The 26,350-nt window shown below is 37.6% G+C and overlaps 1 protein-coding gene and 1 long non-coding RNA gene across 2 annotated transcripts; both read left to right on the top strand.

Moving 5' to 3' along the window:
* The first annotated feature begins 725 nt into the window (after window positions 1-725).
* On the top strand, window positions 726-6,371 carry exorh (extra-ocular rhodopsin). Its single transcript, XM_065271332.2, has 5 exons — window positions 726-1,146; window positions 1,474-1,642; window positions 1,805-1,970; window positions 4,212-4,451; window positions 5,499-6,371. The coding sequence occupies exons 1-5, from the start codon at window positions 786-788 to the stop codon at window positions 5,625-5,627; spliced, it is 1,065 nt and encodes a 354-aa protein (XP_065127404.1). The 5' UTR covers window positions 726-785; the 3' UTR covers window positions 5,628-6,371.
* A 7,496-nt stretch (window positions 6,372-13,867) lies between these two features.
* On the top strand, window positions 13,868-18,620 carry LOC135753317 (uncharacterized). The gene is made up of 2 exons (XR_010533592.1): window positions 13,868-14,994; window positions 15,095-18,620. It is a non-coding gene; the product is annotated as an uncharacterized lncRNA (long non-coding RNA).
* The last annotated feature ends 7,730 nt before the right edge of the window (window positions 18,621-26,350 follow it).

The raw sequence follows: 26,350 nt of genomic DNA, 5'->3' as shown, positions 1-26,350 counted from the left end.
GGTTCATTGTATAAAAATATTGGCTTTTTAATGCAAACAGTCTCTGAGAAACTTAAGGAAATGTAAAAAGTGTTGCAACCGTCCCCACTCTCCCCTATATATTCATGATGAGAACCAGTTAGTGATGCTGGAATGGCAGTAAAATGTACACAGCAGTACTTTAAACCTGCAATGCATTACATCATCATGTCAGACATACATGTAGAATGAAAATTTGTCACCAAAACATGTTTACTTAATAACAAATCTCTTTAGATATATATATACTTGTGTTGCAATGTAACAAACTTTAGCTGTTTATATGTATATTTGCACAGGTTCTCTATCGTTCTCTACACACACATATATATATATGTGTGTGTATATATATATATATATATATATATATATATATATATATATATATATATATATATATATATATATATATATATATATATATATATATATATGCTTGTGTTGCAATGTAACAAACTTTAGCTGTTTATATGTATATTTGCACAGGTTCTCTATCGTTGCTATTGTCATCAAGCCGCCTAACCATGAATGATTACCAAAACACTTTACTTAACATACTGTGTGTAACTACATTCCTGAAAATTGCTGCCCCTCACTGTAATCTCTTCTCTGCAGTTAATCTGGGCAGGTGGGGGCATATAAAATAGAGCAACCTGGATCATGTCTTTTCATGGACTTCATTTGCTTTCTAGTACGGAGGTGTAAAAACGTATAATTGGTCTGTTAGCAGATTTCTATTTTAGTTTTGACTGACTGGTGAACCAATCATGAATGGGACAGAAGGTCCAAACTTTTATGTGCCAATGTCCAACATGACCGGTATAGTCCGCAGTCCGTTTGAGGAGCCGCAGTACTACCTAGCAGAGCCGTGGAAGTACTCTCTCTTGGCTGCATACATGCTCTTCCTTAGTATCACTTCATTTCCTGTTAACTTCCTGACACTTTATGTCACTGTTCAGCACAAAAAACTTCGCACACCTCTCAACTACATCCTGCTCAATCTCGCTGTGGCCGATTTGTTCATGGTGGTTGGAGGTTTTACTGTGACCCTCTACACTGCCTTGCATGGATATTTTGTCCTGGGAGTGACAGGATGTAACATTGAGGGCTTCTTCGCCACCCTGGGTGGTAAGTACAATGATGTGGGAAGAACTTCAGTCTTTGCTGATTTTTCTTCATGTCTTAAAGCCTAGTTGGCCAAAACCTTTACTGTAAACTATTCACCAATAAAAAATAAAAAGCACTTTGTCTATATTATACTGTACCTGTGCAATATTGGAACTATAACAATGTTAGATTCTTTAGGTTTCTCCATATATGACTGGGATGGTGTATATTGCTTCCCAAAAACATGGATACATTTGTCACATAATGATCTAAAATTGGATATGATTTGTGTGGTCAGTGTTATCATAGCTCTATAAATGAAATGATGACAAGTGATGTATTTTTTAGGTGAGATAGCGCTGTGGTCTCTAGTAGTTCTGGCTATTGAGAGATATATTGTGGTGTGTAAGCCAATGACAACCTTCCGATTTATGGAGAAACATGCAATCATGGGTGTAGGCTTCACCTGGGTCATGGCCCTCACCTGTGCTGTGCCGCCCCTGTTGGGGTGGTCCAGGTAAGTGTCTCATTTTAATGAAGATTATTGATTATCTGGACTGTATTATATAAAGCATTAAAACTGTGTTTAGGTTTTACCCTTACAATAGGGTCCTATGAATGCCATCCCCAGAATAGTAAAACAGTGGAAAATACTAAAAAAACAAATGTGTGTGCACAGGTATATCCCAGAAGGTATGCAATGTTCTTGTGGAATAGATTACTACACACCAAAACCTGAGTTCAACAACACCTCATTTGTCATCTATATGTTCATCCTTCATTTCTCCATTCCACTTCTAATCATCTTCTTCTGCTACAGTCGTCTTCTCTGCACCGTTCGTGCGGTACGAACACACACACACACACACACACACACACACACATTCTGGTTTCCATGTTTTGTGGGGACATTCCATAGACGTAATGCATTTTATACCGTACAAACTGTATATTCTATTCCCCTTACCTGCCCCATTCCCTAACCCCAACCATCACAAAAACCTTTCTTGTACCTTAGATTTTCAATAAACATCATCTTGTTTGATTTATAAGCTTGTTTCCTCATGGGGACATCAAAATGTCCCCACAAGGTCACAAAAACACTGGTATTCCTATCTTTGTGGGGACAATTGGTCCCCACAACGTGATAATTACCAGGTACACACACACACACACACACACACACACACACACACACACACACTAGAGTTCATGTGTAAATTGGTTATTTTAAACTTATTCAATGAGGATGTGAATAAAACATAAGATGGGCACTCGAGTTTTAATAGACTTCAGACTTGACTTGACTCGACCCAAAAGAGACCATTATGCTGAAGTACTAATATCAAAAAGAAGGAATCTGTGTCTTATTTGTCTTTCACATATGCTGTATCGCAGGAGATTGGACCGGACTTGATAAAATAAAAAATGTTGGAAACATTTTGTTTAGAAACAGATTTTATGCTCCGTTTTTTTGCTCATAGAGGTTGCCTTTAGTTGATCAAATAAAAATTGTAATATTACAATTCATTAAAAAATGATATAATGATAAAGTGTCGTTATTCCTGTGATGGCCAACTCAACTTTTTCATAGCAATTGCTCCGGTCAGTGATCATTCAGAAATCATTGATTAGCAGAACTGTTCCCAACATTAATATTACTTGACTTGGACTCGTGAAAAAAAAAAACTCCAGACTTGAATTGGTCTTCAGGGATAAAGACTTTTGACTTGACTCGGACTCCAGCTGAAAGACAATTATGATTGCTACAGTAAAAGGCCATTTTTATGTACAGTGCACATCAATTCACTTTTAAAACATGATAGCATGACCTCAAGTCCCATATTGCTTTTTAAATGGTTTTTATGTAATACAATATGATGGGCATACATATTATTACACAAATGTATTAAGTCAGTGGTTCTTAACATTATTCCTGAAGGCCCACTGCTCTGCAGATTTTGTATAGCCGTTTCTCAAAACCAAGTACGCCGAACGCGGACTTGTGTCCTTCGTAGTTCGAACTTGCAAGTTCAGACTCGGAAGAACGAACTCCTGACGCGAAATGCATTCTGGGAAACTTCGCTGTCATAAGTCCACACAAGTCTCCTCTGATGCATCCTCGATAAAATGGGCGGATCAAGAACACATCCGGGGATTTTATGTGAACTTGGGCTTGATGCGAACTTTGAATTGGAACAGTACTTGGGCCGCGACTAAGCATGGGCCGGTATAAGATTCTGGCGGTATGATAACCTTTAGCAAAAATACCACGGTTTCACAGTGTTGCGGTATTGCCATTGCAACACTAAAATGTGTTATTTTCAAATGCCAGGTACAATTAAGCCTTTAAATTATAATATGCTTTCAAAACATATATAATATTTTCGTAATGTATATTAAATGTAAACTTCAAATCAATCACATGACTTCATGATTTAATGAATTTTGTATAAGCACAGCTCATACCTTGGAGACGGTATCACAGAACATTTTAGTGGTTTTGAAACCTTGACTGTTTTAAACCTCGGTATACCTTGAAACCGGTAACCGGCCCATGCCTAGCCGCGACTGATGACGTTTCACAAGTCCACAAGAACACAAGTACAGACAAGAACGCATATTGAGAAACGGCTTATGTCTCCCTTATTTAACACACCTGATTCAAATCATCAGCTCATTAGAGGAGATCTCTATGAACTGAACTGAGTCTGTCAGATAAAAGAGAGATACAAAATGTGCAGAGCATTGGGACTCCAGGAACGGAGTTGAGAAACAATGTATTAAGTGACACTAGACTAGAGGACATAGTTTCTGACATGTACAATAACGGTTAATAAATTGCATCCATGCACACAATATAGCTACTATAGTTTTATATTGTGAATTTTAACATAACTTAAATGCTTTATCAACCAGATCTGCATTCAGGACCAGAACTGTTTTGTTATACATTTCAACACTGATTTTATTTTATAAATGTTTAATTTGTTTTTTTGTTTGTTTGGTTTATGTTGAAACCTTAAATATGGCTAAATCAGGTAAGAAGAAAATGTACCGTATCTACAGTATTTGTATTTTCCTAGGCTGCGGCTCAACAGCAAGAATCCGAGACGACCCAGAGGGCAGAGCGGGAAGTGACGCGCATGGTGGTTGTCATGGTGATTGCATTCTTAGTCTGTTGGGTACCGTATGCCAGTGTGGCCTGGTATATATTCGCTAATCAAGGTGCAGAATTTGGCCCCGTCTTTATGACAATTCCAGCGTTCTTCGCTAAGAGTGCCGCACTCTACAACCCTGTCATCTACATAATTCTCAACAGACAGGTGAGACACAGGCAAAAAAGTTTGTATTATAATATTAAAGCAATACCAGATAAGCAGGAGCGTATTTTGGACATTTTACTTGAATTATGGATTCAGCTATAGGCATGACAGGTATGCTTTATGCAACATTGTACATATTTTAAGATGGCCATTACAGCATGATTGTGAGTGTGATTTGCTTTTAAGTGAGATAATAGAAAGTTCTCTGAGTTTTGGTTCCTTGCCACTGTCACTTTTGGCTTGCTCGCGACTGCTGACATTTGAGCTTAGGGTAATAACAGATTTCTGTCATTTAAAAACTGTTAATCTGAAGAGTTCCATCAAGTCTTAATGTTGTTTGTTAATTCTTAAGCACTGTGACATAAGTGACATAAACACTGTAGGAGCAATCATACATCTTTGCCTTCGCAAGTGTCAATCAAATCAATTAACAATGTGTTTGCAATCTTGTTTCTAATGCACATGAAAGCAGATTTACAGAAATACATTGCAGTATTTTAAAGGAAAACTATGTTCAATACAATATTTTACTATTTTCTTACCTCAACTTAGATGAATTAATACATACCTATCTTTTTCCTATGCGTGCACTTTTAATCTTTGTACAGCGCTTTGTGAATGTGTTAGCATTTAGCCTAGCCCCATTCATTCCTATGGCTCCAAAAAAAAGTTTTATTTTGTGCCACCATACTTACTCGTGTACTTACATACTTTATTACTTAAATAGGGATGAATTTAGAAGCCACCAAACACTTCCATGTTTTCCCTGTTTTAATTTGTCTAAGTTGAGGTGAGCACATTGTAAAATCTTGGAAACGATGGGGTTTTTTCTTATAAGCTTTAAGAAAAGTATGGTTCACTATATTTTTTTACCTTTACACCATCAAGCAAACTAAAGTCAACTATAGAAGAAAGAAAAAAAAACAAGTTTGGTTAATGTCAAAATTAAAGACAAATTGCTAAATATTGTGTTTCATAAATAAGCTTTCTACCATATAATGAGTGTCAAATATTTTAATAGACAGATGTGTGTTTGCCCATGTACAGTTTAGGAACTGCATGCTTACCACAGTCTGCTGTGGTAAGAACCCTTTCGGTGAAGAGGAGACCAGCGCAGCTGTCTCCAGTAAGACTCAATCATCAGTGGTCTCATCCAGTCAAGTGGCTCCTGCCTGACCAACAGCACCCCCAACTTCGCAGTTAGACTGTGACAAACCACGCAGAGATCTGGGCCTAAAGTGTCCCCCTAAATACACCTGGCTACAATTTATTTTTGAAATAATTTTGTTTTTTATATTTTGTTGATCTTTACACTCTCAGAACAAAGGTACCAAAGCTGTCATGGGACAGCACCCTTTCAAAAAAGTACACCCTTTTACCCCAAGAGTGCATATTAGTACCTATGGGAAAATATAAAAGATACATATTGGGACCTAAAAGGCACATATTTGTACCTTAATGTTAGTACCCTTTTAAAGGGTTCTGCCCCAGTGCCAGCTTTTTACCTTTATTTTTGACAGTGTAGAGTTTGTCCAATCAATTTATATCCTGTAAAAATGTGACACAGTAAATCAATTAAGGAAAACTAAACCTTTTCAGGATTTTCTTGGAGTTAAAAGTATTTTATTTGTTTAGCCTTTACAGAATCACAATTTATAATACTGAAGATGTTAAATGTACACACAGCTACCATGTGATTTTGCAGAGATTCAGTCAATACAGTCATTTCTTTGTAACAATTATTGATTTATTTAAATGAGAAATTGTTAGAATGTCAGTGCAGTAGACACGAAACCACAAGATACATCCATTCTGCCCAAACCTGTAATGTTAACAGGTTAACTGTTAATGTATAGATGTCAGTAAATGTTATCAGTAGAGGAGTTATAATTATGTAAATGTATAAAAGCTTGAATTTTCACATCATTTTATATTTTATCGACATCATTAGTTTATCTGTACAACCCTAATTCTATAAAGTTGAGACATTATGTAATATGTAAGTAAAAATCGAATGCAATGATTGCAGATTTCATGAACTCATTTGTTATTCACAACAGAACACAGAAAACACCTCAAATGTTTTAACTGAGGAAATGTATCATTTAAAGATTTTTTTAATTTGTATTTGATGGCCGCAACATGTCTCAAAAAATTGGTCTGGGACAAAAAAGTCTGGAAGCAGCTGGGCCCAAGTGAAAAAGTACAGTAGTACACTTCCGTGGTGTACTTAAAGTGCTTCATTAATGCACATTAGTGCACATTAATTTTGTACTTAATATACTAAAATTAATCTTTAGTACTTCTTAAGATGTTCTTAAGATCATCTCACTGTGCTATTTTGAGACACCATAAATATGATCTACAATGTGCTAAAAATGTATTTAAAAAATGTATTTAGGTACCACTTGTAGTAAACTTGAACCCATCTTTGTATGAAAGTTGAGTTCAAGTTTAGTACAAGTGTTAACTATATAATTGTTTTAATACAGAGAATAAGTACAGTGAAGTACACATAGATAATCTTAGAACATTTTGAAAATAATTTGCAAGATGTCAGTAACATGACTGGGTACTGTATAAAAAGATGATAGAGAGGCAGATTTTCTCAGAAGATGTATAGAGGATCACTAAACATGTCAACACATTCATCTTAAAGGCACTCTAAGCGAATTCATGCGTTTTAGGACATAAAACATTTTATTTTTCAAACATTGCAACAAACATTTTGTTACATACAGCAAACATCTCCTCACTATCTGCTAGCTGCCTGTCCCCTGAACAGACTGTAAAAAAACGCGGTCTCTGTAGACAGTCCATTTTATACAATATCATTATAATTTGGATGCACTTATAGATAATGACTCGTCGATCAAAAAGTGAAAGTCTACCCTAAGAATTTAAAGAGTGATTATTTTGGCACTCATTTCTGTTCTTGTAAAACCTTTAAAACAGACACAGACATGCAGCAGCTTGCCATAGGGCAATACTTCCGATTTTAAAAAGTTGGGGAAGGGCGCCACCTGGTGGATAATAGCGGTATTGCGGAAAGACGGAAAATCTCGTTTACTCCATAAACGGCAACAAAAACAAAGTGGCGGAGCCTACAGAGGGCTATTTCATAAAACTAGATGTTAAGTCTGGCTTATTGCCGGTGGATTTCATTTCATAAAACAAACTTGAACTAGTTCAGCCCCGGTTACTATGTAAATTTATGCTTGGAAACTAGCCTGGTCCGGAGCAGGCTAACTGTCAGGCTACTTCCACTAGCACTGAAATGTAAATGCAATGATATTACAGACTGACTCTTTGACATTTTATTTGACTTTATTAATCACTTTTAATCTAACAATTAAAGAAAATCAACTTATATATTAAATTTGATCAATTCTGTTACAATAAAAATTAATAAAATATAGGCAAGTGTTTCATAATATGGTATGTTATAGACCTATCAAATGTTGAATATAAATGATAATCTTAACTACCCAATATAAGGAAAATAGCCACAGCAGTAAAATTTGTATCTAAATTTAAGATGTATCTAAATCCATATAATTGCAATGTATTGATGAAATATATATTTAATTCAGATTGTCTGTCATACAGAAAGGAGATTAAATTTAAATATACAACACACACAAGTCAAGTACAGTCATGTGCATTTTTATGAACACCAAGCATAAAAAATTCAATTATTTTAAAGATCTACAGTATTTGTATGGTGTCTGCCTGTCTGAAGGAACACAATATAATTATGTGATGGTGTGCTCTTTTTTTTTTGCCTGTGATCCCAGAGAAGATTTTTAGTGTCCTGTGGCCTCATTTATCAAGCGTGCGTACGAACAGAAGTGTGCGTAAAGTGTGCGTAGGAACAGTTTTACGCAAAGTGTGGAATTTATCAAATTGTACTTATACGTAGAATTGTGTGTAAATATACGCACACCTCGGAGTATGCGTACGCAGAGCATCTAGTGGTAGAATAGCGATACTACACAGGACCATCCATCCACAGCGTTAAAAGAACACTTTGCCTATTTATTATCCACCCCAAGGTGTTAAAAATGATTACTGTTAATAAAGTAACTGCAAATCAGTGTTGAAGTTAATTCATGAAATTAGTGTCTAACCCTATATTAGAAAGCTCTATCAAATGCTTGACACAGTGGCTTATCTTGCATTATTGGAAGACTTGGCAAATCATCCATTCCGCCGGGAGCGCGTTTTCAGAGATCGCGCCGATGATGCTGGTTATGCGGCTGTCCAAGGAAAGTTCTGTCATTGTCTGTCCTCCTACAGATTTCACGTCGGTGTGCTGTGACGCGTTTTTTTTTTTTTTTTTTTTTTTGGCTGATAATTTAATGTCAAACCACTTTTTTATTTCTAGAAGTGTTCTCATACCCAACGGAATTAAACTCACTGGTAACATGTTCCCATGCAGATTTGTTTTCTTTTGTTAGACATCCTCCCGTACTAAGTGAACCAAACAGATGTGTTATTAACCTCATCATCAGAGGCGATTCTAGGGTCTATGGGGGCCCCAAGCAGAAAATCCCTGTGTGCAAGAAGTGTGCAAAACTTCTATACAATGTGCTTTGCTTAACCCACTATTCTACAGTGCAACAGTTATTGCAAAAGATACATATATACAAGTGTAATCTTCATCATACCTAACATTATTAACATGTTTGGATGCATAAATGGCATAACATGTTTGGAAATAATGACAGCATTATTATATTTTCTACATTATACAATGATAGCAATGATTAATAACTTATTTTTACAAGAATGTTGTCAGAAACCAGTCATTTTATTACTGCTATACTATATAATCTCAGTCATAGTTACTGCTAACTGTTATGCAAGTTACTGTCCTAGAGTTAAATATTAGTAAACTAAATATTAATTTCATATCTGAAAATACAGAACAGTATAACACATACATCTGTTGATTTTCTCAGCAACAATGCAATTCTATAGACTTGACAAGAGGTTTTCCAGAGATTTGTTTGATAATGTTTGAGACCTGACAGGGTGAGGATGTAGTTTCTCTTACCTCTTTTAAACTCATCATCTCTCCTTTCTTCTTCCCTTTCCCTGCTTTGCACAAAACATTTCTGATGTCCATCTACAGAAGCCAATAATGATCGAGTCATAGGATATGCATTGTTATTTAGAAACTTCCTTTAGTCTTGTCATGTTTTCATAAGCTAACTCACTCGCGTGGCGTCTTTTGAATATGTGCGTCTACGCGTCATTGCGACTTCTTTGTTGCTTTTACAAGCGTAAATTGGTAACTACATTGCATATAGATCCGTTTTTGCAGCGATTGTCTTTGTAAAGGATTGCACTAGTTAACTGCTAAAATTTAAACTTGAGATTTACACTTGGGCACGTGCCTGACTGGAGCTGGACCGGACACATTAAACCGCATGTGGGTACGAGGCTGCTCACTTTAGCGCCTTTTTGCGGTTAAATTGTTTTTAATCACTTGAGTGTTAGCATTTGCCAGCGTTTGAAACACGTGCAAATGATAAACTTATCCTATTTAAATTTGCGTATTAATCTGGCAATCGCAAGCCAAACCGTGGGCCGTGATCCGTACGGATCAACTGCGACAGCACGACTGAACGATATAACGTCACCCATTTGCTACGTTCATTTTCGAAACTGGCAAGTTATCCACCTGGGTTGGATTTTGACTGGGCTAAGCCAATGTCAATCAACATTCTAAATTTCATTCGTAGGTACAAATATAGAACATTTTCTACGCACTGTTGATAAATGAGGCCCCTGGGGCCTCATTTATAAAGCGTGGTACGCACAGATTTGATCGTAAAGTTTGCGTACGCAAAAATCCACGGCAAAGTGCATATTTATAAATGTTGTCTTTGACGTGGAAAAGTGCTTTGCGTCAGGTCAGGGTCTGAGCAGACGTACGCACTTTTGCTTGTCTGATTGCTGCAGGTTTTTGGAAATATAAGCCAATCTTGCTGCTCGAAATTTGGTTTAAATATTGAGAAGTGCTCTTTTATATATCTGTGACATTAATTAGGCATCGTTTAAAGCCGGAGATCTGAAACTGCTCGGCTGCGCACAAGTTCAAGTTCATTTGCGATTTATAGATTTGAAAGGGGTACGCGCGTTTTTTGCGCGTACGTTCGGTTTATGAATCACACGTACGCATTTTTAATAAATGATCGTAAGATCAAATGTAGGATGGTTTTTACGCAGCATTTTATAAATGAGGCCCCTGAAGACAATAATTGTTCACCACACAAGTAGGCTTGTACTGTAGACTTACTTGTAACCCTAACCTCTTCAACTGATCCTCACCCTGAGACCATTAATGAAACTCTGTTTATCTATCAACACCTAACACTACACTGTTAAAAAAATTCTGTAGAAATGACAGTATTACTGTCAGCTGTTTGCAAGTAACTTACTGTAGATTTAAATGTATGTTATTTCCTGGCAACAGTTTGTTCAAAGTTAAATGAACATTAAACATTAACAAGTCTTTTTATTTACAGAATAAAACAATAAAATTACAGCCTCCTGCAAAGCATTCTGGGAACCAAAATATGAAGGAAACAACAGAAAAAGGTTGATGAGGATTTCTGGTTCCAAAAATGCTTTGCATGAGGCTGTTATTTTATAGTTTTATTCTTTAAAAACATAGACTTGTTAATGTTGATTTAACTTTAAACAAACGGTTGCCAGTAAATAACATACATTTAAATCTACATAGGTTACTGGCAAACAGCTGCATAACTACAGCTCATTTTTTAACAGTGTGATAATAAACCAGTGGTTTAAAATCTCTCATACTCCCAGGGTTTAACATGATGACTTGAGGCTCTATAAAGCACACATAATTTGCCATCAAAAATGTTTTGTGTAACATGTCATGTAATAATGATTGGTCAAGAATATGTGTAACATATATCATTTTACACAATCATTCATTGTACTACTGTACATTCAAAAATGCAGATGCTTTCCACCCATCATGCTCTCAGTGACCCTATTTTTTTCTTTCAAGAACAGTTCATCTGCAGGAGTAAAGCTGTGCTGCTGATAGATGCCAGTGCTCTCCTCACTGCCAGTCAACATCTTTGGCAGCTATATGAGATTAGACACTTCTAGCATATGATTATGCTTAAATCAACTACACTTCTTATGAACAATATATTTATGTTTTATTTTCACCTGTTATTTTTTTCCACTCAAGTTGCTGCTTTTGAAATGTACCCCCAAATAAAAAAACTTTAAATGTAAGTTACATTTACTGAATGCGCTGTTGAGAGCACTGACCACTAGGCTATCATTTCTGACATTGTTTGAAATTTTCATGTGATCATTCTGAAATACAAAAGATTTTATTTTAGTTGCTGCATGAAAGGATTTAATGTATAAGGACTATTTATACATTAAATGGCTTTGTTTATTGCAGCAGTAATATACTTTTCAGTCAGTATAACATTTTTCATACATTTTTATCACAAATTACCGCCTTTTCTTTAACTTTGATCGATTTGATCCACGCTCGACCTCTAGGGCTGCTCAAGAATAGCATGCACGCGCAATTATCTTGACTAGGGAAATCTGGATCAAATTAGTTGGATTGCGTAAACTTCATTTACCTTTTTTGAAACCGCTTTAGCCTCGCCTCATTTGTTAGGTTAATTCAAGTCAAGTTTGTAACTTTAAACCTCACTTTTCCAAGCGAGTTTTATGAAATAGCCCTCAGTACAACCACGAAACATAACAAACGTGTTCCAGCCAATAAACGACAACAAGAATTTGGGGGTGGGGTTAGTGCGCATGAGGAAGCATGGAAGGGAGAGGGAGGGGCATGGGGGAGAGAGAGGAAGGGGGAGGAGTTGTCTACACTCCGTTTTGTTTGACAACACTTCGAACAAGAAGGGACTTCACACAGATTCGCTTAGAGCGCCTTTACAGTTTTTCTGAATTGCTAAAACACATTTTTTGAAACCATCACTCATTTTCTCAAAACCTTAAACACAAATCCCAATTTTAAACAAAATTCACAGAACCCCTAACTCTTCTAGCAAAATCAAACAATTCCTTCAAAACCATTTCACTTGTACTCAAAATCAAACTAAGCTTTCAAATCATACACACATAAGTCTATAATATAAAACACTACAAGCATCCATTAGACACCTTAAAAAATGGAAAACACAACATCCAGGAGATCTGCTTACAGAAAAATACATGTTTATTGTACATAACAACTTACTTGACAAATACTGTTAAAAACGCTTAGGTTACTCACGTAACCCCGGTTCCCTGAAATAACGGGAACGAAGCATTGCGTCAGTTAGCTGACGCTATGGGGGAAACTCCTGTTTACTCCGTGACTGAAGCCTATTGGTTAACGTCTGTACAAAGTACAGACCAATGACGTTTGAACCCGCGCGCGGGAGGAACACGTCCTTATATAAGCGCGGTTCAATCGTCAGGAGCTCATTATTATTCGACTGAAGCGCGCAGCCGAATAACACTCGCTGTGTAGACGTTTGTAGCACGGCAAGAGACGCAATGCTTCGTTCCCGTTATTTCAGGGAACCGGGGTTACGTGAGTAACCTAAGCGTTCCCTTTCAATACGGTTCACTTCGCATTGCGTCAGTTAGCTGACGCTATGGGGGAACATAATCCCATTACGCCGTGCATACACAACGTACTGAAGTGCCTTACCGGAGAGACACTGCGTGTGGCCCTATACCCGGCATATTCACAGCTTTAAAGCAAATGTGTAAGCACCATATAAATTGTTGACGCGCACACGGTGGGGTTTTAAACGCACCGGGGGCACATAACATAGCACAAGACAGCGAGGTACCGAGCGCGCCGCGGCTGTGCGAGATAAGTAAATTCAGAGTCACGTTGGTGAGCTCGCTGAGCGCACCGTGGTGTACACATAAAACGCATGAGCGTGCATGATTGAGCCGAGAGAACCTGCGCTCGTAGGGCAGGGACGTCTAAGCTGTACAATCTGACAACGTAGACGGCGAAGACCAGCCGGCCGCGTAGCAGATATCAAATATAGATACCCCTGTAGACCAAGTTCATGAAGAAGCCAAACTCGCACAGAGTGGGCTCTATATAGGACATAGCTCATAGAGGGGCGTGAGCCAGTGCGATGGTTTCAACGATCCATCTAAATAACCACTGTTAGCAACAGACATATGTGTAGTGAGTGATCTGCGAAGCTCACGAACGGCCGATCTGACTATAATATGCGGCAGAACGGTTCGTAGCGTGGGATTATACAGATACCACAATAGTGTGAACCCAGGTGCACCCTCGAGCGCATCGGGATGCATATAGGTAGTATTATAGTGCACAGATCGGTGAGCTTTCCAAGCGCGCCTGAAGAAGATTTTTTAATTCAGAACTATATCTTTGGTGAACATGGTATTCAGATTCAAATGTGTTTTGCAAGTATGTATGTCTCATGCTTGTAAGCTGAAGACTAGCAGTCTTAAAGACTGCAATGTATGCAGTGTTTAAAATATGGTAACTGAGAGCAGAGCTAAAAATGCATAGGCTGACATTTGGAAGGAATGAAGTTACCACACCTGTCAAACATAAAAACATGCTAAAAACAACTACATGGGAGGGGTTTCAACTTTTAGAGAACTGTATAATAGGTTGCATTCTGAAAAAAACTCTTTAGTTGCCTGGCCACCAACTCGGCCTTATTGTTGTATGCAATAAAGTCATCTTTTGGCAATGGAACCCTCTGTTGAAAATTATTTTTCATAATCACTAAAAAAATCCACAACATTTGGCGACGAGGATGGGATTGGAAAGGAGCATGGGGGTGGATGACCGCTGTGGGCTAAGTTTGGATGAGCGGCATACACAGGACCAGGTAAGCAGTTTTTGCTTATTTACTGGTGTACTGTTGTGTTGCTCATCTGGGTTGGCTCATGGTGGAAAGACGTTCACAATGCTCTTCCAACATAAGAACTAAGATTAATACAAGTTAAAAAGGGTTCCATTTCCAAGGATTTTGATGCATGGTGTGATATTTTTATGATGAAGAAGGGATTAAAACAGCCTGAGCTCAAGGTGTAATCTGTGGTTTTGCTAAGTAAGCCTTGTTTTAGCATTAACCTGGAACAGATTGATAAATTGCTAAGGGGCAATAAAAAGTTAAATTGCTGAGGGGCAATGAAATATATAATCTGTGTTTATTTAAACATAAAAGGCCTTTGACGAAGGGCCTTTGACGAATCAAATAGACTGTAACAGATTATAAAAAATGCTTATTGCAAGAGGGCTATTGATTAGATGTAATAAGCTGATACACTGTAAATGAATAATTTGTATAAAGAAAAAGTAACGTGGTTTTGGAAGCAAATCCATGTTTCAATTTGTTATTTTAAGTATTTAAGCATATGTTGATTTGTCATCAATACTGCATTTTATTTACAGTGTATGAAAAAAATAAGAAAAAATTAAATAATCTGTGTTTATTCTGTAAGAGGGCCTTGACGGATACAGGTAGACTGGAACAGAATATTAAAAATGCTTATGGAAAAAAAAAATAAGATAAAATTAAATAATCTGTGTTTATTCTGTAAGAGGGCCTTGACGGATACAGGTAGACTGGAACAGACTATTAAAAATGCTTATGGAATAAGCGGATACACTGTAAAATAATGATAGCAAAAGGAAAAGTACTTTGGTTTTGCAAGCCATTCATGTTTTATTTTGTTATTTTAAGGTAACAAACATATATGTTAATTTGACATTAATGCTGCATATTTTACAGTGTATGGATAAAAATGATATAAAAAATAAAAAATAAATAAACAGAGCATGAAACAAAAGTGTTATAAAGTGGATAGGGGTCTGCAAGGGCAGAAATAATTTTTATGATAACAGCTCTTTATATATATTTATATAATAGAGGTCTGAACGGATAAAATATTATTCTGTGGATACCGCCCTAATGCATGATAAAAAGTTTGTGTGAGTAAAAGTGGAAAGGATCCTCAACAGTGAAAAACAAGTGGTGTCATGTTTTAAAGTGTGAATGACTGGGTGTATTTTATAAATAGAGTGAGTGCAGGCCTGACTGAGTGCTGTGGATGAAAGGAGCTAGCAGTGAAGTGAAATACCGGTTAATATAAGTAAAATAATAATAATGATATATTATTTATATAATAAAGTAATAAGAGATTATAGGTAAAACTATAAGTAAATGGTATATATAGGTTGAAAGGAGGTTTTTACTAAAGGAAAAAATTGTATTACTTGACAAATGAAACAAATTGAATTGAAAGAGAAACATTAATTAAGTAAGGAACTGCTTGAAAAACATTTGCAGTGTAGAAAAAGTAATATTGGAGAGAAAATGGTTGACGTTTACTTAGCTTGAAAGTTAACTGGAATAAAAGTGTTTTTATTTGTTAATTTTCTAATGTTAAAAAGTTAAAAAATTGCTAAATATGATAGAAAAGATTGAATGGAGAAGTAACAGGTGTAGTGAAAAGTCATAGTTGTTATTCTTGTGGAAATATCTATTGGGCAGAGATCTAATAAAGAATGTGTCTAAGAAATTGTCATGAAGGGAACATTTGATGTTGCAATGTGTAAAGAAATGGATATTGTAAATAAATCTATAGTAAATCAAAAGAAAGAAAAGAAGGATGGATTTGAAGAAAAAAGCATTGGCATAATTAATGAATTAAGGGGAACATATATATGATAGAATGTTAAAGGAAGTTGATAATGGAACAAAATAAAGTGTTAATCTATATTTATCATGCATACTGTAGAAGGTTGATTTCCAATACTCAAGGGCACTGTGGAAATTAAAGGTAAAATGTAAATGAAATGATCGGTAGATATAAAATAGGAAAATTAAACAGGTTTGGGAGTAAATCTTACAAATGAGGAAAGATACTAAATGAAAGAAATTTAAAGTATTATCAGAAAGAGTATAAGAGTGTAGAGTAAAAAGACAAGAGGCATTGTTACACAAAGAGGTGAAAAAGAGGTAAGAAGATATACATAAGAAAGAAAAATAAGAAAAACATTAAAAAGAATTAATAAAGTAAAATAAGGAGAGAGTAGAGAGGGAGAGTAAAAAGGAGGTGTTATCTGATGGAGAAATGTGGATATGGGGAAAAAGATAAAGGTTGGCTTAGGCCATTGGCCTTACAATTTCTTAGTTTAATGAAGGTTTTAAGGACCTTGGGAGGCTGATCACTTACCCTCAGGCATTCATGGGGTTGGGAAAAGGACTAAGTTGTGGCAATGGAGAAATGAAAGAAACCTTTGACCGGTGGACTAACGTTACATGAGGAGGGACTATTTTTGAACACATCATAGCAGTGTGGCAGCCACTGCTTGGACTCTAAAGCACAGAGAGAAAACTGGGAGACACAGAGAATCCAGTTTTGTTCAGAGACAATAAAAAAGAGACTGAGGGAAATCCAGAAGGAGACCCTGGAATGATCACACTGTTTTGAAATGCAAAGTGAATAACAGTGATGACTCTTGTGTTCAGCTACTTTCAGCAATTTCTCCAAAAGCAAACCAGAATCCTGTACCCATCATAAATGACTTTGCAGCATCACCATCCCAGAAAGAAAACAACTTGAACTGGGAGAGACAAAGAAAACATGCTGAGGACTACAAAAAACCTGGCCACGCCAAGAGAGACTTTCGCTATATCCATGTACCAGCTCTGTGAGTGAAGGGGGGAGGGTGACAGCAGCCTTTCAAAGTCCAGTTTATGGTCCAGTTGTAAGATTTGTTAAGAATATGATTCTCTGGACAAGTATTGCTAATTCAATGTATGTCTATAAACAATAAACAAAACCATGACCATATCTATTCTCATATCAAAATCACACTCCTGTTTACTGGTTAGGAAGATATGCATAATTTGAATTAAGCCATTGGATTTAGTGTTCTCCAGAAGGGTACAAGTATATTAAAGTGATATTAACTGAATCAAAGCAAATGTATATTAGTGTAATAAATAGTGATGTACAACAAACAATGAATAAATTGGAAAATGTATTGAAGCACAAATTTCTAATGCAAAGTTATCAAAGTGGGAACTTCAGTGTATTATAATATGATCATGAGAAAGATATTCAACTTAAAAAGTGGAAAAAATAAAATATAGGACAAGAAATTGACATACCATCACAGGAAGGTAAAGAAGAAGTAGTTAAGAGTATGGTTGAAAATCAGTTAATAGAATAATGACTTAATGTAACTGATTTATTTCCACAGGTCTCTTGTATACTGGAAAAGATTGGGAAGAAAAGGATTTATGGGATATGATGAAAACAAAAAGCTATACAAAGCCAGGAGGATAAATCCATTATGCTTAGGAATAACATTAGACTTATGTGCTAAAGTAAAAATAATTTGTAAATGCAAAGAATAAATACAGATGATAACAACATGCAAGATAAAGAAGATGTATTAATTGTTAAAAGATGTAGAGAACAAAGTAATAAATGAAGTATCCAATTAATGACATTGTAAGACTAACCAGTTGATATCCAGATCCACATTGCTAACAAATGTTTCCCAGATGACAAATATTGTAATTGATCTTTGCTTTATATATTTAAGTATTCAAACAGAAGAAATATTTGTATGTTTTTATGAAATTAAACAATATACAATTTGGTATAGGAACAAAGAGGCTTTCAAAATAATGAGGGAATATATATTCAATGTACTGGACAAGTGGGGTTAATTTCTGCTACAATATTATTAAATTAATTGGCAATCATAAAAGATTAAACTTATATAAAAATGAATGATAATTTTATTAATGGTAACAACACAGCGGATTTGGAAGCTAAAGAAGCCTCAGAATGCCATACAGAAGTAGTGCTTCTATAGTGTTAATACAAAAGCCTTACTTAGAAGATAGAAGGAAAAAAAGAACACGCTGGATGTTAGGAATATTTTGTGGCACCTAAAGGGGGACAAAGAAAGACATTCAAGACATCTAATGTACACATTGGGGATAAATCATTCTATTGTACAGTAAAATGTTACCTTTCCAGATGGGTGGTTTTAATTTCAAATTAAAAACAGGTATTAAAGAACAAATTAAAATTAAAGATTAAAAAAAAAAAAAAAAAAAAAAATGGGTATTATTCTCCATATTTGAGAAATGGTCTCCATATCTATTCAATTTCAATACTGGTTAAATTTCTGTTCGACAGGTAAAGTTTGTGCCAAGAGTAATGATAAAAAAAGAATGATAGAAGAAGTAATCCCAAGATCAGCATTTATTTAAAAACAATAAAGTGAATACTGCAACAATAAAGAACAAAGAAAAGACTAAGATGTGTTTACCATCCTTAATCATAAAAAGTATACCATCCCTTCAACGTCAAACTCAGCAAAAAAATGTGAAAGCATGAAACTGAACTGACTGGATGCTTTGTCTCTTGCAATAACGAGTGACAGACTGCAAACTAACACTGCATGGAATGCTTATTGGTCGACCAATGCCAATACCAATGTCTGCGCAATACTATATAACAAAAATTCATCCCCAAAAAGGACTTCCTCTGGAACGACTGCAGATGGAGCTTTTGGAACAATTACAAATAAAGATGAGATCTTATGTGATAAAACTAATTGTATGCATAAGCTATTTGTGTGCAGGGAAAAAGAAAAGGAGCCTGATGAGGAGATGGAGATAAAATGCCATATTATGCCATGGGATCTAGTGTATCTGAGGGTCTTCAGGAGAGAGTGACATAAAACAAGGACCAAGGAGAGCAGCTCTAACAGCAGGCCAAGGGGGAAGGAGCACATCTGATGTCATCTGAGCCATTGCAAAAAGTTCCTAAAATACCAGTCGAAGAAGAGGACAACAAAAACACGATACAGAAGAGGAGAGCTGAGGAGCAGAGGAGAACTTAAACACAATAATGAAGAAGAGAGCTGATGAAAATAAAATAATAAAAGACATGATACAGAAGACAACAACAGAAAAATTAAAAGCAATTCAAGCCTACAAAGAGATAAAAGAACGAAGTAATGACCACTCAGGGCATATCAAGCAACAACAACAAAGTTAAGAAAAATTTGTAAATGAGAAGAGACTTTCAGGAGCAACAACCAATGAGTGCAAAGCAGTGGAGTTCACAAGCAATACACAGGGACAAAGCTGCTGATAATGTGTAAAGGACACACAAGGAAAACTTCAAGGAATTAGCCATGGAAATTGAAAAATAAAGCTAATAACCAGTTTGATAATTATGAGCAACATATGGTAAATTCACACAACTGTAGTCAATAATCAAACTTTTCTTCAATTAACTTTTCACCTATCAGCAAGGATCAGTAACACTTCAGCGAGGACCAGTAACACCAGTGAGAATTTATTCTACAATAATCTCTGCAGAACCAAAGTTTAGATAAAATACTGAAGATACCAAAACAAAAAGGAGACAAGGACATCAAAAGAAGAAAAAGGACAACAACGGAAGGAAAAAAATAAGTTGGACATTTTATGGGAAACAACAAAAACATAATGAATAGTACAAATGGGTAATTTTCAAAGCTAAGAGAAATTGGTATGAACAATTGTTTATTATGCTCTTAATCACGAAAGGTAATAATAGTCAAAAGTCAACATGATATTATAGGGGTGTTCAATTTAACAAATTGACAAATTCTGGTTTAAATATCCATTTTATAGGGCATATTTTGGTAAATAGTCTCAATTTTGGAAAGTTAGTAAAAGCATTAAAATAGGAAAAAAAGGCAGAATAAAAAAAAAAAATACTAAGGAATATTAAAGCTACAGTAGACCTTATGGAACTAAAGATGAGGGATATTTAAAGGGAATATTCTATAACATAGAACTTGAACAAATCAAATATAAAAATCCAAAAGCTATTATAAATCCTTAATAATTTTGGCTTAAGGTATGGAAAGGGTGGACAATGCTGGTATACAGTAAAAAGAATGTGGGAATCAGATCATAGCACTAGACATATGAAGATCCAACAGTAATGTTAGCAGAATTATTTTGGTTTAATTTTGATTTGATGGGAAATGATAACTTATGGTGGTTTTGCAATTAGAGAAGAAATATATATGTACAAGACTAAGGTTAATTTAAGAAATCATCATGATTATATTGAAGTATATTAAACAAAATACTGAGAAAACAAATTATAAAACTAAAATAGTTTATCCCTAAATTGGTTTGGTATTACCTGTTACAATTTAAGCAAGAGATGAGATAAAATCATGATTAGAATAAATATTGATTTAATCTAGAATTACTAAATTATATCTACTATAATCAACACAGGTTTATTAAATTTAACTAATGATGTTTTAACAATTTTAGAAAAACAATGAGATACTACAAAGGGGTATAGTTTTATTGTACGGAGATTAATGTTATGCTAAAAATACAACATAGATACTCATTGAAGCTATCAATAAGCTTAAGAGTTTAGGTAAGAAACTGCAACAAATACAGGAAGAAAAAATCTTAATGTGGAATTGGTGTGATTTAAAATTAGGAAAATGGGTGATTGGTTTGTCAAATTATCAAAGATATATTTTGGTATGTCAAATGATTTATAGGTTAAATGATGCAAATGATTAAAGGTATAGGTTAAAGGATGAATATTATCAAAGGTATAAGGTAAATGATGCAAATTATCAGAGGTTAAGGATTTGCAAGTTTAATTGGATGAATTGTTATTTTACTGTGTACTTCCTATATTGAAACAAATGTTAATGTTGAAATATCAAGATGAAAAGTTACTTCATATAGGAAATTACAAAGTGCATCAAAAATGGGTTTTGCAAAAGTTTGAAAATGGTAATACTACATCAGAAAAAGATAATAAGAATTGAAAAGGTATTTGACTAATTTCCACTCTTATGATGAATATGGATGTTTTTATGAGTTCTGATTTTACAGCAACAATGACATAATGAAGTATATTCTATGATCATAAAGGTTTATTAATTGAAGGAGTAGGTTCTTTTACTTCTCCAAGAGAAGATGTTTGTTCCACACTCCACCAAAGTGCGGCAGCATGATTTAGTCATTGGTAAGGGAAAGATGGCTTGCACTTTGGGTGAGACTTGTGAAAGTCTCAAAGGGTGGAATGAAGAAGATTTTTTAATTCAGAACTATATCTTTGGTGAACATGGTATTCAGATTCAAATGTGTTTTGCAAGTATGTATGTCTCATGCTTGTAAGCTGAAGACTAGCAGTCTTAAAGACTGCAATGTATGCAGTGTTTAAAATATGGTAACTGAGAGCAGAGCTAAAAATGCATAGGCTGACATTTGGAAGGAATGAAGTTACCACACCTGTCAAACATAAAAACATGCTAAAAACAACTACATGGGAGGGGTTTCAACTTTTAGAGAACTGTATAATAGGTTGCATTCTGAAAAAAACTCTTTAGTTGCCTGGCCACCAACTCGGCCTTATTGTTGTATGCAATAAAGTCATCTTTTGGCAATGGAACCCTCTGTTGAAAATTATTTTTCATAATCACTAAAAAAATCCACAACACGCCTTAAATGTGTATTGACTATAAATTGCACGGGCACAGGTGAACACCCGAATACATCGTGAATGCATATAGATGAATCAGAGTGTTATAATGCACAGGCCGGCAAGATTCTCGAGCGCGCCGTCATGTGTTCTGATAATAAATTGTGCGCACACGGTGAACTCTTCAGTGCACCGTGAATGCGTATAGATAAATCAGTGCACAGAACGCGCCGTGAATGTGTACAGATATGATTGATGAACGTAACGGTGGGCACCCATCGCACCGTGAACGTACACAGATGAACAACAATGTATGTGTCACAAAGCATAACACAGCTGTGTATACAGGTGAGCTTTTCCAAGCGCATCTTATTGTATACCAAAATGTTATAGCGTGTACATGTGAGCTTCTCTAAGCGCACGGTGGACGCATATAATTAAAAACCATATCGTGCATACAGGTGAGCTAATGGGCGCACCTTTAATGCAACAAACCTCAGTAGTGTGCGAAGCAGGGATGTCGAAGCTGTAAACTGACAACGTGGACGGCGGGGACCAGCCGGCCGTGTCACAATTGTCAAATGAGAAACCTCTAAGACCATGCCCATGCTCTAAGACAAGTGAGCATAATTGTCACGGGAGGTGATAACGTCAACGATCCATAAATAACCTGTATTGACAGGTGCTCTAGTGAGTGATCTGTGACGCAGATGAACGGCTGATCGTCTGATGTACGTCAGACGTATGTGTCATACAGGACCTTGGACAGTTCCAGAGCGCTGTGCCTCGGGCACCGTCCGCATCTGAGAAATGACAGGCTTATGAATAAAGTGAATGGCCAGCCGTAAAAGCATGGTTCGCTGTTACCGCCGCCGTCCGCATCTAAGAGATGACAGGCTTGTGAATTAAATGAATGGTCGGTCGTAAAAGTGTGGTTCGCTGTTATCACGGCCACATAGATATAGGTAGGGGAGAGAGCCGCCGTGCCTCTGTAATGAGGAGAAAAGTGTTCCACCCACGATTCGCGGGGGGTTTAGACTTTCAAATGTCACTAGGCAGAATGGATCAGACTTTGCATAAGGACGCCTCATGAAAGGGGTCCTAGCAGCTTGTGTCAATGTGTCATAAGGCACGTAATGTAGGTCGTGTCCCACGGATGCCATCTCCGCACGCCCATCGTAATGGGTTAATATTGAATCTTGGAAGTTTAAGCCTGAGATGCGTATCACTCTGATTGAACATAGCTTATAAAGCGATGCAATGAGTTTATAAAGGAGATGACTCGTCAGCTTGTTCAGGGGGCGAGATCTCAGTCTGGTTCGGTAAATAATGAAACCACCGTAGATTGCCCGACCGCATTATCACAATAACACGGTCGAGAGTGCTGCAGTGCTAAATCAACCTCTTAATGTACCGTATTCACAGTACAAGGTGATTTATATGAGACAAACGGCGTTCCACGCGTCGAAGGCTGATTGCCGTCGTAAAGCGTGTTCAACACACAGCAGATGCTGGGCTAGCTCGTAATGACAGCACTTCATGCAGCCGTGTGTAACTTAAGCAAGCTTCCCGGCCATCAGCTCGGGGCGGGACCTTTGCTTAGTCAAACTGAAGTGGACTTATAAACAGAATGCCACGATATTCAGCTTTCTGTGGCTCGTTAGAGGGGTACGTGTGCCCGTCTTAAACGAGATGCCGCGCGCGTCTGACTGTGCGCGCGCTTTAAGCTTTGAAACTTATTGTGGCGGGTAGCAAGCTCACTTGAGGTTGATATTACCCTTAATATCTCCGAGTATTGGAGCGGAGGTGTGAGCGTCTTCGGATCCGCTAATATAAATCAGCTATATGGCCGAAAAACGTCATAAACCGCTTGGCTGTAAGCCTTTGAGTGGCCGTCCGGAGAGGGCGCGATTCAAACGCTTGGAGCCATGCAAAAGTCTGAGGCTGTCGTCTCTCTAGGAAGAGAGAATAACAGCCGTAAGACCGTGCTCGTTTGCGCCATCAGCATCGTAGCGGAGAAACTGAGGTGGGCTGCGAGCGAATTTGGCAGAAAGGTGTTAGAGACACTGTACAGTCGTGGGGTGTCAATACACAGTATATGGCCAAACCGGGTTTTTTCGGCAAGCGTCGATAGAATTATGGACAGCGGGCCATGTGTGCGTATTACTGATTGCTTGTCAGTAAGGCGATAAAGTGTTTAGAGACACCGTACAACCGTGGGTGTCAATACACAGTATGGTAAGCACGGAAATTACTCTTTTTAGAGGAATTAAATACCGTTCGCCACTATAGTGAGGTCGCATAACCGACAGTATTACACAGTATGTTTGGATAAACAGCACACAGAAAACATTTCAGGGCAGTCCAGCCTAGGCGCGACATAACCCCTTTTCTCCCAGACAGTTTCGTTCTCTGTTGATGCAGCTGTGCTGCGGAGACCAGAGCTCAGCTGTTCAGGTGCACAAGCCTCAGTAGTGACGGTGACCGAACGGCTCACGGAGCAGAGCAGTATGTCTAGGTGGTTTAATGCCAGACTGAACCCATCGCAGAGAGGAAGTCTGCCGTGAGGCCCGCGGTTTTGCCGTTTATTAAAAGGGCAGAAAAACCGGGTATATAAGAATGTACCAATATTCAGCGCACTGATATAGGACGGGACTGAATAAAGGGAGGTATTCGGGCCTCAGTATATTATAAACAAATTCGTTCTGCCTCTGATTCTGTCTAAACCAGAGAGAAATGACCAGGCAGACGAAGAGTGAGCTATCCGAAGTGAGATAGGCTCAGGCCAGTAAAGCTCTATAATAAGTGTTTTAGCGCTCCAATAGAGGCGTGTCCGCCTTATCGAGCAGACGAATGAGATCGTGCCGCTCCAGGAGGGGAGGGGCATGAAGCTCTCTTATAATGAGTGTTCTTGGTGCTCCAATAGCGGCGAATCCGCCCTATCGAGCAGACGAATGAGATCGCGCCGCTCCAGGAGGGGAGGGGCATGAAGCTTTGTAATCGTTGAACACTAGACAGCTGCATTTAGAGGCAGCGAGCCGTAATACAGCGTGCTAACTTAGCCGTTAAGAGACCTCACCACTGTGGGGAAAGGAGCGAGGGACTCCGCGAGCGTGGAGCACGAGTGGCTGTGCTATGACAGAGAACAGGGGCAGACCCGCCCGTGTTTGCTTGTCGTATGCATCTATCCAGTTCTACGGTTCCCCGCTTGTTCATCTCAACAAGAGAGGAACGGCAGAGGGGAGCAGCAACACAGACAGAACAGCCATGCGTCGTATGAACGGTATCACCCGATGCACTCGGAGGATTAATATTTGTGCCAGAGATCTCGCCACTGAATGTGAGAGGAGCGAAGGGACTCTGTAAGCATGAACGGTTGCGGTGTGACAGAACACAGGGGGGGTTAGTCCGTGTGTGCTTGTCTATGCATCCATCTAGTCTCATGGCTCGCCGTGTGTTCATCCTGGCGAGAGAGGAACAGCAGGGGGAGCACGAAACATGGATAAGACAACCAAAGCATATAAGCGTGGTGCCAGACCGGTAACGCGCTCGGAGGAAATTCATAGCAGAGAGGCTCACCGAGCCGCTGTGCTGGACGCTATTACAACAGCGCCTGCTCTTTTAGCTTATAGCTTTATATTAAAAATATTGATCTTACCGAGCGGCCGCAGGGGAGACCTCGTCAGGCATGTGTCCGCTGCACAGGGCTCGTACCACGGCAAGCGAAGGCTATCTTCGGTTCTCGGCCGGAAAGCGGCAGGGGAAGACGCTAGACCTGGACTGTGCTATCTTCGGTTCTCAGCCGGAAAACGGCAGGGGAAGACGCTAGGCCTGGACTCCGCTGCAGGGCTTTTGTCAACGGCGAGGTAAGGCTTCTTCTTTTTCTTCGGAGCAGCGAGAGGTTCGCGCTGAAGGAGAAAATAATGAGCTCCTGACGATTGAACCGCGCTTATATAAGGACGTGTTCCTCCCGCGCGCGGGTTCAAATGTCATTGGTCTGTACTTTGTACAGACGTTAACCAATAGGCTTCAGTCACGGAGTAAACAGGAGTTTCCCCCCATAGCGTCAGCTAACTGATGCAATGTGAAGTGAACCGTATTGAAAGGGAATCTATATTACTGTAATCACAAGTTTAGTTCAGTGAATATAGTCAATACTTTACTGTAAGTACTGCAAGTAATAGTACGTTTTCAATATTACTGTAAGCAGCACTTGTATTTTGTAAAAAGTCAGCAATCCAACTGCAAATGTTGCCAATTCTTCCTCATACTCTTCATCTGCCTCTCGGACTGTTTCCAATCCACACAATTGGTAAAAAATACCATTA

Source organism: Paramisgurnus dabryanus, chromosome 11, assembly GCF_030506205.2.
Source record: "Paramisgurnus dabryanus chromosome 11, PD_genome_1.1, whole genome shotgun sequence".
In the NCBI taxonomy this organism is placed as follows: Eukaryota; Metazoa; Chordata; class Actinopteri; order Cypriniformes; family Cobitidae; genus Paramisgurnus; species Paramisgurnus dabryanus.
The sequence above is the reverse complement of the archived record's forward strand: the minus strand, read 5'-3'. Positions and strand labels throughout refer to the sequence as shown.

What these genes read in the sequence shown, in the direction of transcription:
- exorh (XM_065271332.2), top strand. Translation starts at nt 786, where the DNA reads ATGAATGGGACAGAAGGTCCAAACTTTTATGTGCCAATGTCCAACATG. An exon ending in CTTCTTCGCCACCCTGGGTG is followed by an intron (nt 1,147 to 1,473) that starts GTAAGTACAATG and finishes TGTATTTTTTAG; the next exon opens with GTGAGATAGCGCTGTGGTCT. An exon ending in ACATAATTCTCAACAGACAG is followed by an intron (nt 4,452 to 5,498) that starts GTGAGACACAGG and finishes GCCCATGTACAG; the next exon opens with TTTAGGAACTGCATGCTTAC.